The sequence below is a fragment of the Hemitrygon akajei genome, chromosome 30 (assembly GCF_048418815.1).
Source record: "Hemitrygon akajei chromosome 30, sHemAka1.3, whole genome shotgun sequence".
Taxonomy (NCBI): domain Eukaryota; kingdom Metazoa; phylum Chordata; class Chondrichthyes; order Myliobatiformes; family Dasyatidae; genus Hemitrygon; species Hemitrygon akajei.
This window is the reverse complement of record NC_133153.1, coordinates 25555261-25569473: the sequence shown is the minus strand read 5'-3', so window position 1 is coordinate 25569473 and position 14213 is coordinate 25555261. Positions and strand designations below refer to the sequence as shown.

At 38.7% G+C, this 14213-nt stretch overlaps 1 protein-coding gene across 1 annotated transcript in view; it reads left to right on the top strand.

Annotated features, from left to right (window-relative positions):
* dmxl2 (Dmx-like 2) overlaps positions 1 to 14213 on the top strand; it is a 145268-nt gene that overhangs the window by 72041 nt on the left and 59014 nt on the right. Inside the window, 6 exon segments of the mRNA XM_073033155.1 lie at positions 1067 to 1188; positions 2346 to 2435; positions 4027 to 4141; positions 4653 to 4769; positions 8515 to 8715; positions 11544 to 13220. Coding sequence (XP_072889256.1) covers positions 1067 to 1188; positions 2346 to 2435; positions 4027 to 4141; positions 4653 to 4769; positions 8515 to 8715; positions 11544 to 13220 — 2322 coding nt within the window.

Sequence of the window (14213 nt, the reverse complement as noted above, 5' to 3'; positions counted from 1 at the left end):
CTGGAATTTAGAAGAATGAGGGATTATCTTATTGAAACCTATCAAATATTGAAAGGTCTGGATAAAGTGGCTATGGGGAGGATGTTTCATTTAGTGGGTGACTCTAGGTCTAGAGGGCACAGCCTCAGAATTGAGGGACGTCCATTTAGAACAGAGATGAGGAAAAATTTATATAGCCAGAGGGTGGTGAATCTTTGGTATTCTTTGCCACAAATTGCTGTGCAGGCCAAGTTGTTGGTATATTTTAGGCAGAGGTTGATAGGTTCTTGATTAATGAGGGCGTCCAAGGTTATGGGGAGAAGGTGGGAAAATGGAATTGAGAAGGATAATAAGTTAGCTACGATGGAGCAGATTCAATGGGCCGAATGGCCTAGTTCTCTATAAGTCTTATGGCTTTATGGAGAATAGTCAGACTGGTTCAAATTGACAGGAAGGCGACAGTCACTCAAATAATTACACATTACAAAAGTGATATGCAAAAGAGCATCTATGAATGCACAATGTATCAGACCATGAGATGAATGGGCTGTAGCAGTAGAAGACCACGTCAGGTTCTATTCCTGTACTTAATAAAGAGGCCTCTGAGTGTATATTAGTGTGTTATGTCAGAACTAATTTTACTTAATGACAGTACAATGTCAGTATCAGGGTTGCCTTCTAAGACACAAGAATGGTAAGATTTTGTTATATTACAGAATGGGTAGTATAGAAAGATTATAAATTAGAATTTGGTCATACTTATCAGTTTTCACCTGAATAAATTTATTTTTAAATCTTATTGAAACATATTTAAAGGAGTTTTCAATATTATAGCAAATAATAGGTTCTGATCTGGCTGTGCAAAACTGGCAATTACTTTACCACCTTGTTTTTGGAAAATATATTTAAATGTTAAAGCACAACATCAAGTCATTATGAACTATATTCATTGATTTATTCTGTTAAAGTAGAAAAAAAATTCATTATTAACAGCGTAAAGTCTGCATTGTATAACTTAAATCTTCAAAAATCAATAAAATGTGTAGTAATGAAAATAATTACAACTATATCCCATTTGTATTTTCAGGCACATACTGCAACTCTGCCAGTGCATGTTTTGTTGCTTCTGATGGTCAGAATCTCAGGCTTTACCAGGCTGTTGTTGATGCAAGAAAACTTCTGGATGAATTGTCTGATCCAGAAATATCGGTAAATTAATGGCTACGAAATTAGCAAAAAAAAATCCCAGAATTAATACAATTATAATGGGATTGTAAAATATTCTTAAATAATTTTAAAACTATAATAATTGATTTTAAATTCTGGCTTTAAATGTAAAGAAATGGGTATTGGAAGGGCTGGAGAAGTTGATTAAAGGTGTCTATTTTAGGACAGAAGATGAGAAGACTGGGATGACAGTTGTTTATGAAAGGAATTGCAGCAAAGAGTGTAGGTGTCTGAAGGAATAATCATCAATGGTTTGGCAAGGTTGATGGAAATCTGGGTCAGAGCAGTGAAGAATTAGACCACGAAGGCATTGTGATGGAATTAGGGTGGCAATGTGGAGATATTCGAATTTAATCATTCATATAAGTATTTTAAATGTGGGATGATTTTGTTGGACTTGGAGTCCATGAAGGGTAGCAGGTAAGTGGGATTTGTTGGATATTAGAATACGGAGTTTTGGATGAGCTGACGAAGAAGTGGCCAGGAAGGGGGCTGGGGGTAATGTTCTTGGTATTATAAAGTAGAAACACCATAAAACAATGCTCAAGAATCTCAATGGCTTATTCTTTGAATTGGGCCAGCAAATATGAGTGTTTTAATTTTCTTATTCTGTATAATATACTTGTGTTTCAGTTTCAATTGGTAATGAATTTTGGATAAAGTTCTGCACTTGTTCAATGTACATTCTTTCTCTAATACAACTTAGTTTGACTTGTATAGTAATGATTTACTTGTAATAATAACTTAATTTTGATTAACCACTTAAATTTTCTCTTCACCTGGTTTTACTGGATCTCTTGCATTCATTTCCTATTACATTAACCTGCTGCCTGGAACTCACTTCAGTCAGTAGGTAACAGAATTGGTACATTGCTATGCCATTGGTGCATCTATGATGTTTAAGTGTGCCTGTGATTGAGCTTCATTCTACATGTCAGAGAATGATGAACTATTGTGACAAGATGAATGACTGATCCTTATTTTGATCCATTTGGATATTTGTAGAAGACCATGGATAACAGAGCATGGTTCTTCTATTTTAAAATGGATGACTTGAGATTTGGGCTAACTGTAAATGATGTCAGTGATAAACTGTTTCCCACTGTTCCATTTAGTATTTTATTTCTTCATTTTTGCAGAAACTTGTTGGAGAAGTGTTCAACATAGTAAGCCAGCAATCAACAGCTCGTCCAGGTTGCATTATTGAACTGGATGTAATAACAGCTCAGGTTAGATGGACTTTGGATTAGTGTGGAATTTGACAAGTATTTTACTTTTGTCTGTGTTATGACTTCAAATTTACTATTTTGGGAATCAAAGCTAGAAAAAGATAATCTTTCATCCATTGGTAATTAGTTATCCATTTAGAAAGTCTCAGCATTTTGACACAAAAGTTACAACATTGCTCATTTTCCTGAAATTCAAAACAAAATTTATGGGATAGTGTTTTGTACAGTTTTAATTTAAGACATAAACTAATGTCAATTACAGTGATGGGAGTTAACATTTCATATGGATAACCACCAGATTATGGGGTATTGTTCTCCTAGAAAATGGTCTGTATCACAATTTTCTGTACCATGTTTGAGGCCACAGGGGTACTCAGCACTGCTGCCCTTTTTTTGTTCCCTGTCCCACAGTCAACCAGGTACCTGCCTCCTGCAGCTTAAGGGTGACCACCTCCCTCTAGCTCCTGTCTTATCACCTCCTCCTCATTTCCCTGTACGAGTTGAAGGTCATAGAACTGCCCCTCCAGTTTTCTATTACCAAGCTTGTTTTAGATTCAATTTACCTTTGATCCATGGATTTTAAGCAATTAAACCAGCCTTCCACATGGGACCTTGTCAGTAGAGTTCCTACATCAATCATATTGCCCTTATACTTTGGAAACTCTCAATTCAATTAGTCAGACATGATCTCCCACCAAAATATCATGCTTACTTATCCCTGATAATCCCTGCCTTTCTGATTGATCCTGTCCCTCGGGACTTTTTTAAATAATTTTTGCCAAATTTTGTAATTCACTTATCTATAATCTTTTTGTAACATTTTTTTACACCTTGCAACTTGGTTTCCTACCTACTGTTCTACCTATTGTTTCTTAGCCATTAGCTTGGATTTTCTACATTTAATCCAAGTTCTATGAAAACTTGGATTTTCTACATTTTTTTAATGTCTTCTACTTGTAAGGGCACATTGAAAAATAGAGAAGATATGATTCTGGTTTTGGCAAAGTGAATCTTAGATATTCATTAATCTTACAATTGCCGAGAGGCAATGCTTTTCCTCTGTCGTTTTTTTTACTTTTTGTATTTTGTGAATTGAATATTCTCATCCTTTCCCTAAAATGACAGATGCTTTCATGTTTCATAAACTCTTCTCATAACTGAACATGAAATACAAATGCCCACTGAGCATTTTAGCTCACAGGGGAAAGCTTTGTGTTTATGAACTATTCAAGGCCTTTTTTTTTGTATTGCATGCAGTGCCGTCCACTTCACGTGTTTCATTGCTGAGGCTTCACAGCCTTGCACAAAACTGACTTGATGCCCTTCTCTCCGTACCCTTTACCCTCCGCCCTCTTTTGCATGCATGGCACATACTTTCTTTTAATAAGTAAATTAGTGCTAATTAAAGTTCTTTAATGAGGTTGCTAGTCAAGAATGGAATTATTAAAACTGGGACCTTCTCCAGGCAATAATCCTATCATCTATGTTTCACAGTGGATATGAAAAAAAATTCTTCCCTAAACCAAGCTCATAAATGATAAATAATCTGCTATTATTTAATGACTAACTCCCTGCTATATTCCTGTTTCAGTGTGGCTCAAACACACAGCTACTTCATGTATTTCAGGAAGATTTTATCCTGGGATATAAGCCACAGGAAGAAAAAAATAAGGATCAAGGAGTGTCTTTTACTCAACCCGTACAAGGTACGCTGGAACAATCGTAAGGGCTTTTATTTTGGTATGCTTTAATTAAATGCACCATTAGCTTCAACCTACTCCTAATATCAATTTGTCTTACTTTTGGAGTTTTCTTAATTCTGATCACTTTGCAGGATTTAATCATGAAACTTAAATTGATACATCAGTAAAGTGCCAATGTTGCATTGTTGAGCTGCTGATACTCAGAGGAAAAGCACTCCTGTTAACAGGACGTAAAAATTCTTGGTGTTTCTCAGAATACCAGTGAACTCCTAGGAATACTTCATTAAGTAGTCGTTTATTTTACTTGCTATTTCAGCTGTTTTCCTGTTCTAGTATAGCACTCTATAGGGGCAGCACAGTAGCAAAGTGGCTTTACAGTGTAGGTGGCCTGGGTTCAATTCCCTCCACTGCCTGTAAGGAGTTTGTAAGATAGATATATGATTTATTATACTTTCTCTTATTACAATGGGAAACATGATCAATTTTTGAATAATATACACTTCTATGATTTAAGGATATCATGCACCATCATTCTCCGAAAAGTTTTACCTTGTGGTAATAGAACGTGAGAAGAGGCAATCTATTCTTCACATGTGGCATCTCCATTTGAAGTCTGTGCAGCCCCGTATGGGTAGGTATATGAAAACATTGCACGTAAATTACTTTAAATGTGTATGAAAATATTATGAAATTACTACTATCCCATTGAGGCTGCTTGACTAGAGACATACCAAAATTGCTTGTTGTGGGTAAGATAAAGTATTGTGGAAGAGTAATCATTGCTTTTATTAATTATGGTCATTTGCAAACTTATTAGGAGGGGTAGCCAATCTCCTTTCTGTAGTGGGGTGTGGGAGAAATTGCTTAAGCTACATATTATATTTTATACTTAAATGATTTGACTCGTGCAGTCAAATCATCCCAATGAATTTTATTACCTATGGACTCTTAGTTTTAAGTACACATACCTTGGTACACTGGTATTTGTTGATCCAATCCAGGGATGGGATTGGTTTGGTCCTGGGGTTTGCTAGAGAAACTGGTAATTGGGTGGAAAGACAGAATATCTAGGGAGCAGCTGAACGGCTGCATACCATGGATGCCATAGTAGCTTTGCAGTTAGAGCAATGCTTTTACGGCTTGAGGCATTCTGGATTTCAGAGTTTATTTCCAGCATCATTCTGTAAGGAGCCTCTCTACGTTCTCCCGTGGAATGTGTCTGTTTCCCCTGGGTGTTCCGCTTTCCTTCCACAGTCCAAAGACGTATTGGATAGGTTAATTGGTCATTGTAAAGTGTCCACTGATTAGTTTAGAGTTGATTGGGGTTGCTGGGGTGGTGAGGCTCAAAGGCTGGAAGGGCTACTCTGCGCTGTATTGCTAAATAAATAAATAACTTTAGAAGACGGTGATCTGACCTGTGGCAATAGAAGACTTGTTAAATTGCCAAATTTTTCCATATTATTACAATTTAGGTAAGACGTTTTACGTAATTCCTGTTGTTTGGTTGTACAATTTCAGTGAAACAAGAGGAAACAGCTAGGAAGTATTGCTGTGTACCCTAGGGTGGTTGATTCTGGGACACTTAACCTCTTAGAAATAATAAGTGAGGTATTGATATTATGAACAAATAAACTTAATACATTTTCTTTTTACATGTGCATGTTCTCAGGATATGCCCATTGCAAGCAATGTCAATTATTTATTGTCCATTCCTATTTGCTCGGAACAAATTTGTCATGTGTTTTCTCCCAAAACATTACTATTCTATTTGAATGTTGCAAATTCATATTATGGATCTACATGTGATTCAAATCATAATAGACTGTGTCATTTTTACTAAGAGTATTTTAGCGTGTTAGATTGCCAAGTTACAATTAAAATTGAAAGAATGAACAGGTCTTTTTGCCCTCAGATCAGTGGCTACCTGCCATTGGCCCATGCTGTTTATTTTTCCAAATATTACGAAGAATTTTAAAAGGTACATTTCAAGAGCTCTCAACTTTTTCAAACACAGAATCAATGGAAAAAAAACATTATTCTTAAATTAATTTCAAACTTACTACAAATTAATTCGGAGTCTTCACCAACCAGAAGCCCTGGATAAACTAGGGGAATTTGCTAGGGGCCCAATCAGGGACATTCAGTTCTGACGACCAAGTAAGATACAAGAGATCCAAGTACAATCTTTAAGCCATTTCATGGGTGAAATGGCATTTCCGGACTAAACGTGAATCAGTGAAGGATGCCGGACAACAATTACATCTTGCAAACTGAAATCAAGGGACCTAAGTGACAACAAGGCATCACTTCCAGATGAGTAATGCCTACACTCTCTTTGACCATCAAAGCATGGAGAAACCTTCACAAACTCCCACAACCCCTGATAACCCTGTGATACCAGTCTCTGAGGCTGATGTGAGAGCATCCTTCAAGAGTGTGAAACCACAGAAAGGGGTACCTGGCTGAATACTAAAGACCTGTGCAGATCAACTGACTGGAGTGAACACCAATATCTTTAACCTCTCACTTTGGCAGTACGCACCTGCTTGAAGCAGGCTTCAATCATACCAGCATCTAAGAAAATGGCTGTTAGCTGGCTCAATGACTTTCGTCCAGAAATACTTACATTCACTGATGAAGTGTTTTGAGAGGTTGGTGATGAAACACGTAAACTCCTGCCTGAGAAGCAACTTGGATCTGCTTCAATTGACCTACTGGCACAACAGGTCCACAGCAGAAGCCATTTCATTTGCTCTTAACTTAACACTGGACCATCTGGACAGCAAAGATGCATCCATCAGGATCCCCTTTATTGTCTACAGCTTAACATTCAATATTATCATCCCCTCAAAATTGATCAATAGGCCTTGACCTTGGCTTGGATACCTCCTTGTGAATTTGGATCCTTGATTTCCTCACTTGCAGACCCAAGTTAGTTCAGATTGGCAACAATAACGCCTCCACAATCTCCTTTAGCGCAGGTGCACCACAAGGCTGAGTGCTTAGCCTTCAGCCCTACTCACTTTACACTTATGACAGTGTGGTTAAGCACAGCTACAATGCCATATTTCAGTTTGTGGATGACACTACTGTCATTGGCCGAATCAAAAGTGGTGACAAATCAGCATATAAGAGGGAGATTGAAAACCTGGCTGATTGGTGCCACTACAACAACTTCTTGCTCAATGTCAGCAAGACCAAGTAGCTGGTAATTGACTTTAGGAGGTGGAAACCAGAGGTCCATGAGCAATCAAACATGGAGATGGTCAGCAACTTTAAATTTCTTGGTGTTAACATATTTCAGAGGACCTGTCCTGGACCTAGTGCTTAAGTACAATTACGAAGAAAGCATGGCAGTTCTTCTACTTCCTTAGAGGTTTGCGTAGTGTGGTAAACTATGTATACCTGTCTGGACACACCCCCCCCTGCTGACTGCTCCTGTGGTTCCTCCCACAAGACCCCTGTATAAAGGCGATTGGGGGCACTGCTCCTCCCTCAGTCTCGACATGGTTGTGGTCCCTTTTTCGCTGTTAATAAAAGCCTATCATTCACTTCCAGTCTCCTAGAGTTATTGATGGTGTATCAATTTTATTAACAGCGAATTTAAAACATGGAACAAATTTTACGACCCGACAGATTGGATATTGACCCTCAATCTCCCGAAGCTGGCATCGATTTTGAACTCTGGCTTGCATGCTTCGAATCGTACCTAGAGGAGATTCGAGTGACCGAGGCTGCCACGATGCACAGAGTTCTCCTCTCCAGGGTCAGTCTACGGGTCTACTCCCTGATCAGGGACCTGCCGACCTACCAAGGGGCCCTGGATGTGTGGTGGAGAATATATTGACTGGATGTATCACAATTTGGTATGGAATCACCATTGCCCTTAAACGGAAAATCCTACAAAAGGTAGTAACCCATTCCATCAGGGGTAAATCTCTCCCTGCTGTTGAGCACGTCTACACAGAGTGCTGTTGCACGAAAGCAGCATCTGTCATCAAGGATCCACATCGTGCAGGTTATGCTTTCTTCTCACTTCTGCTATCAGGAATGTGGTCTAGGAGTCTCATAACTCACACCACTAAGTTCAGGAGAAGTTGTTAACACCTCAACAATCTGGCTCTTGAACCAAAGGGGATAACTTGACTTGCCCCATCACTGAAATATTCCCACAACCTATGGGCTTTGAAGCAATATCTGGGCAGAAGTTTGACCGCACAATGCAAACTTACAATTAAGTTGGAACATCTTAATCTGATTTTTCTTTCTCAGAGTATGATGCATTTACCATAAGAAAACTGAATAATCTAGTTGTTATTAAACATACATTACATTTCTTTTAATTTTTGTGTTTTTTCCCTCCATAAAACTTGCAGCAGAAATGAGCGCATCAGATAAGCTGCTGACTGTATCAGATGAAAAGAGCTTTGGCTTATCACCAAATTCTCTCCCGCGCTCTGCATCAGTTGCAAATCTTCAGACTGCTAGCAAATTGATACTTAACTCCAAATTGGTCTATAGTCAACAATTAAATCTGCCTGAGGGAGTGGAAGTAATCCGAGCAACTCCTTCTGCAGGTAATTTTATTGCATTTACTTTATGTAGATTTTATTTTCCCTATTTAATCTCTGTCGTTATGCACATCCACATCTTGGTGATGTACCAGCTACAATCCTTGCACTGGCTGTAGAAGCAACTATTAGCAATTAACAGAGGCAGTTTTGAAGGTTGGTATTGCTTCGGCTAAGTTGATGTTTTTGCAGAATGATCTGGACTATGGTCTATGGACTATTATAGGAAGGATGTGGAAGCTATTGAGAGGGTGCAGAGGAGATTTACCAGGATGTTGCCTGGATTGGAGAAAAAGTCATATGAAGCAAGGTTAGCAGAGCTGGGACTTTTCTCTTTGGAGCGTAGAAGAATGAGAGAGGACTTGATAGAGGTCTACAAGATTATGAGAGGCATAGATAGGGTGGATAGTCAGTACCTGTTTCCCAGGGCACCAATGGCAAACACCAGAGGGCATATGTACAAAATTAAGGGAGGGAAGTTTAGGGGAGACATCAGGGGTAAGTTTTTTACGCAGAGGGTTGTGAGTGCCTGGAATGACTTGCCAGGGATAGTGGTGGAGGCTGAAATATTAGGGGTATTTAAGAGCCTCTTGGACAGGCACATGGATGAAAGAAAAATGGAGGGTTATGGGGTAGTGTGGGTTTAGTACTTTTTTTTAAAGGATTATATGGGTCAGCACAATATGGAGGGCTGAAGGGCCTGTAGTGTTCTATGGTTCTATGGTGAAACTTGAAGTTAGGTGAGTATTGTGAAGTACAATATATTAAGCATGCTGAAGAAAAGTAAGCAGCAAAAGAAATGATGCTTGCTGGTAGTATTAATAAGATAGTGCATGACAGGCCACCACATTTGTTTTGATGCCATGCCACTGTAAAAAAAAAAAAAAGTGCACAAGACCCAAAACATCCTGTTCAACTGGGGGATCTGTATTTTCTCTGGAATGTAGGAGGCTCAGGAGATGACCTTAGAACTTTATAAAATCATGACAGTTATAGATTAGGTGAATGGTTAGTCTTTTTCCCAGGATAGGGTAGACTAACATCTAGAAGGGGATAGGTTTAAGGTGAGAGGGCAAAGATTTAAAAAAAGAATCTGAGGAGCAAGTTTTCCGTGCAGTGTTGGTGAGTATATGGAATGAGCCATCAGAAAAAGTGGTAGAGACAGGTACAAATATAACATTTAGAAGACATGTACACAGATATAGATGGGGCTATGGGCCAAATGTAGGGAAACGGGACTAATTCAGGAGATGACTTGGTCAACTGGGCTAGTTGTACTGAAGAATCTGTTTTCCTATTGTTTGAGTCTATGACTATAAGGCCTCTAAGGTAAACAATTGCAGATCAGAACCAGAGAGTGATAAGGGTGATGACTGAAGTGAATAATAATGGGAGTGCCATGAGAAGCCTATAATTGTTTTAATATTGGGCACCATATACTGTGTCCATATGAGATGTACAGAGCAATGTATTTAGATTTCCAAAAGACATTAGATAAGATGCCACGTAGGGGGTTGGTGCATAAATTTAAAAACCCATGGTTTTGGATGAAATGTATTTAAAATGAATTGGAAACTGGCTGTCTCACAGAAAACAGTTGGAATAAATGGTCTCTTTCCAGACTGGAAAGAGATAAATACTGGAGTACCACAGGGATAAATTTTGGGCTGGCAATTGTTCACTCATTACATTAATGAACTGAAGGAAGGAACGGAATGTCAGGCTTCCTGATGTGCTGATGGTAAGAAAATAAGAAAAGTGCATGTTGTGATAAGGGTACTGTGATTCTGGAAGGGTCTATACTGCAGATAGGGTGAATGAGCTAAAGACTAGAAAATGCAGTTTAATATGTAGAGGTATGTGATTTGGTAACAAATCAAAAAGCTAATTATCATGTAATTGCAGAAAGTCTGCAAGTGAGTGAAGTACAGAGGGATCTACCTGTCATAGTGCATGAATCACAAAAAGCTGACAGTCTAACAAGTGGTTAAAGAAAACAGTATTTTGACTTTCTTAAAAAGGTTTGGCCTTTTTAAAAATCAGGTTTTGTTCCAATTTTACAGAGTTTGATGAGGCTGCACCTGAAATATTATGTGCAGTTTTGATCACCTTATATTAAACAAAAAATGATAGAATAACATTTGAAGCAGTATAAAAGAGATTCACCACGTTAATCTTTGGATTGAGAGGGTTGTCCTACCAAGTGAGTCTAAATAGTTTGGACCTCTATTCCTTGGACTTTACAAGAATGATGAGCGACCTTATTCAAACATAATTTTTGAAGAGTGCTTGACATTTTTGGTCCTCTTGCCTTCCATGTAGCATTGGAGGCAGTCAAGAGGTGATTCACAAGGCTGATACCTGTGATGGAAGAGTGGCACTACCAAGAAAAGCTAAGCAGATTGAGACCGTATCCTTTGTTGTTTAGAGGAATGAATGGTGAATTTATTGAGACCTACAAGATCACAGGAGGCCTGACTAGGTTGTTTTTGTTAGGGGAAGAAACTTGAATTAGGGGACATATTAGAAGATAAGAGGATGGTTATTTAAAATCTCACAAAGGATGGCAAATATGTGAAATTCTTTGCCCTGGTGGTGGAAGGTAAATCATTGGAAGTGCTTGAAGTGGAGCTGGATAAATATTGATAGCTCAAGGCATAGAGGGTTCTGGAGAAATGGCACGGCAGTGTAGACCAGCTTAGGACAACCATGATCATATTAATTGGTGGGGTAGGTTTGAAGGGCCTTATGGCCTTCTCTTGTCCTGGTTTTCTTGTATACTGCAGTTTCAACTAAGAATGTCTCACTGTTATAATAGGTTTTCTTTCTTTTAGGTCACTTGAGTTCATCTTCCATTTATCCAGTCTGCCTTGCACCTTATCTAATAGTGACGTCATGCTCAGATGGTAAAGTAAGATTCTGGCGATGTACTGTGGATAAAAACTCAAAATCTGAAGAAGTACGTGCATATTGCTGGGAAACTTGGCCTTTGATGAATGAAGAAGGAGAACACAATAACAGTGCAGTGAGTGTAACTGGGCGCCCTGTGGCAGTAAGCTGTTCATACACGGGCCGTTTGGCTGTGGCTTTCAAAGAGTCTCTACAGCCTAATGGTATTACTTCAAAAGAATTTTCAATGCACGTCTCCATTTTTGAATGTGAATCCACTGGAGGATCAGAGTGGGTGCTGGAGCAGACAGTTCATTTGGATGATTTAGGCAAGGTTGGAGGTGTCCTGGATTCAAGAGTCAGTGTTGATAGCAATTTATTTGTGTATAATAAATCAGACCTATATCTTAAAGGCAAAAACATGATGTCTAGCATAAAACATTTGGTGCACTTGGACTGGGTATCAAAAGAAGATGGTTCTCATATTCTTACAGTTGGAGTGGGTTCCAAAATTCTAATGTACGGAAGACTATCAGGGATTGTAACTGAACAAGCCACAAATAAAGATGGATTAGCTGTAATTACTTTGCCACTAGGTGGAAGCATTAAACAAGGCACAAAGTCAAAATGGGTATTGCTGAGATGTGTGGATTTGATATCTTCTGTAGATGGAACGCCTTCACTTCCGGTTTCTTTATCCTGGGTGAGAGATGGCATTCTAGTAATTGGGATGGACTGTGAAATGCATGTGTATGCACAATGGAAGCATTCGACAAAGCCATTAAGCAATACTGAAAATGGAAGCGTATCATCTTTTGATGAATTAATTGATGCTGATGTATTTGAGTCTAAAATGCTTCCAAAGCGGCAGTGTGTGGTTGATGGAACTACTACTGGAGATGATGTGTTTGGAGTCCCAGGAATGATTCAAGATGGTGGATTGTTTGAAGCTGCTCACATTCTCTCTCCTACTCTTCCTCAATATCACCCCACTCAGCTACTGGAACTTATGGATTTAGGCAAGGTGCGCAGAGCTAAGGCAATCCTTTCACATTTGGTTAAGTGTATTGCTGGAGAAGTGGCCATCTTTAGGGACAAAGACCCAGGTGAAGGAGGAGGTCCTCGACGCCACCTTTCTCGAACTATCAGCGTAAGTGGAAGTACAGGGAAAGACACAGTTATAGCTGGAAGAGAAGGTACTCGTGATTATACAGAAATAGACTCAATTCCACCACTACCTCTTTATGCATTGCTATCAGCCGATCAGGACACAACGTATAAAATTGCAGAGAAAACTGCGAAAATAGACAAAGGCTCACAACCTCAAAGTAAAAAACTGGAGGATCAGTATGCTGATTTGTTCCAGTCCGCAAGCTTAAGCACAGATGATTTTGTGGATTTTGTAATTGAAAAGAAGGAATCCAAGTCCAAAGTCATTAATTTATCCCAGTATGGACCAACGTACTTCGGGCCCGAACACGCTCGTGTGCTTTCCAGTCATTTGATGCACTCAAGTTTGCCAGGACTTACACGATTAGAACAGATGTTTCTTGTAGCTTTAGCTGACACAGTGGCTACCACAAGCACAGAAGTTAATGAAAACAGGGACAAGAATTATTCTGGTAGGTATATAATAACTTTTAGCTTATTTTCCAAGTCGACTATTTACTGTATTATTGTGATAGCACAATCTTGTATATCTTGTATATTATATATACAATCTTGTAGCTTTGGACTTAACCAGTGATATTTTGTAAGCAATGTATTTATTTGCTGAAACAGAGCAACAAGAAAAGATTGTGGTATGTAGGATTATTTAGTTCATTGTTTAGTTTTATAAATATTTCTCATCAAACATGCAATTAATATCAAGCAACACACACAAAATGCTAGTGGAATGCAGCAGGCCAGGCAGCATCTATAGGAAGAAGCACTGTCGACATTTCGGGCCAAGACCCTTCGTCAGGACTAACTGAAAGAAAAGATGGTAAGAGATTTGAAAGCCTGCTGAAAGAAAAGATAGTAAGAGATTTGAAAGTGCTCATCTCTCTTTTAAATCTCTTACTATCTTTTCTTTCAGTTAGTCCTGACGAAAGGTCTCGGCCCGAAACGTCGACAGTGGTTCTTCCTATAGATGCTGCCTGGCCTGCTGCATTCCACTAGCATTTTGTGTGTGTTGCTTGAATTTCCAGCATCTGCAGATTTCCTCATGTATGCAATTAATATTGTTATTTTGAATTTGGGGGTAAAGAAAAATGGTTCCCATTTTATTACCTAGTTTTTCACTGCAAAGCTGACTAGATTAGATCTGCTGCCCTCTTTACACACAGTCTGGTTATATTTTCTATAGATGTCTTTGAAAAATAGTATTGGGCCAAAGGGCCAGATTGGGACTTAGTTAATAACAAGTCCTAATTAACTCCTTGTGGTTGCCTATAAGGACATGAATCCCAAAGTTGTACATAGTACATACACACAGTTTGATAATAAATGTACTTCGAAGAAGATGACTTTGGATTCAAATTCCTTTCAGAGCTTAAGTAAGAAATCTACCTCGAGTGCAGTGAATGCTCCATTGTTTGGAAGGGCCATTTTTAATGATGAGACATTAATCT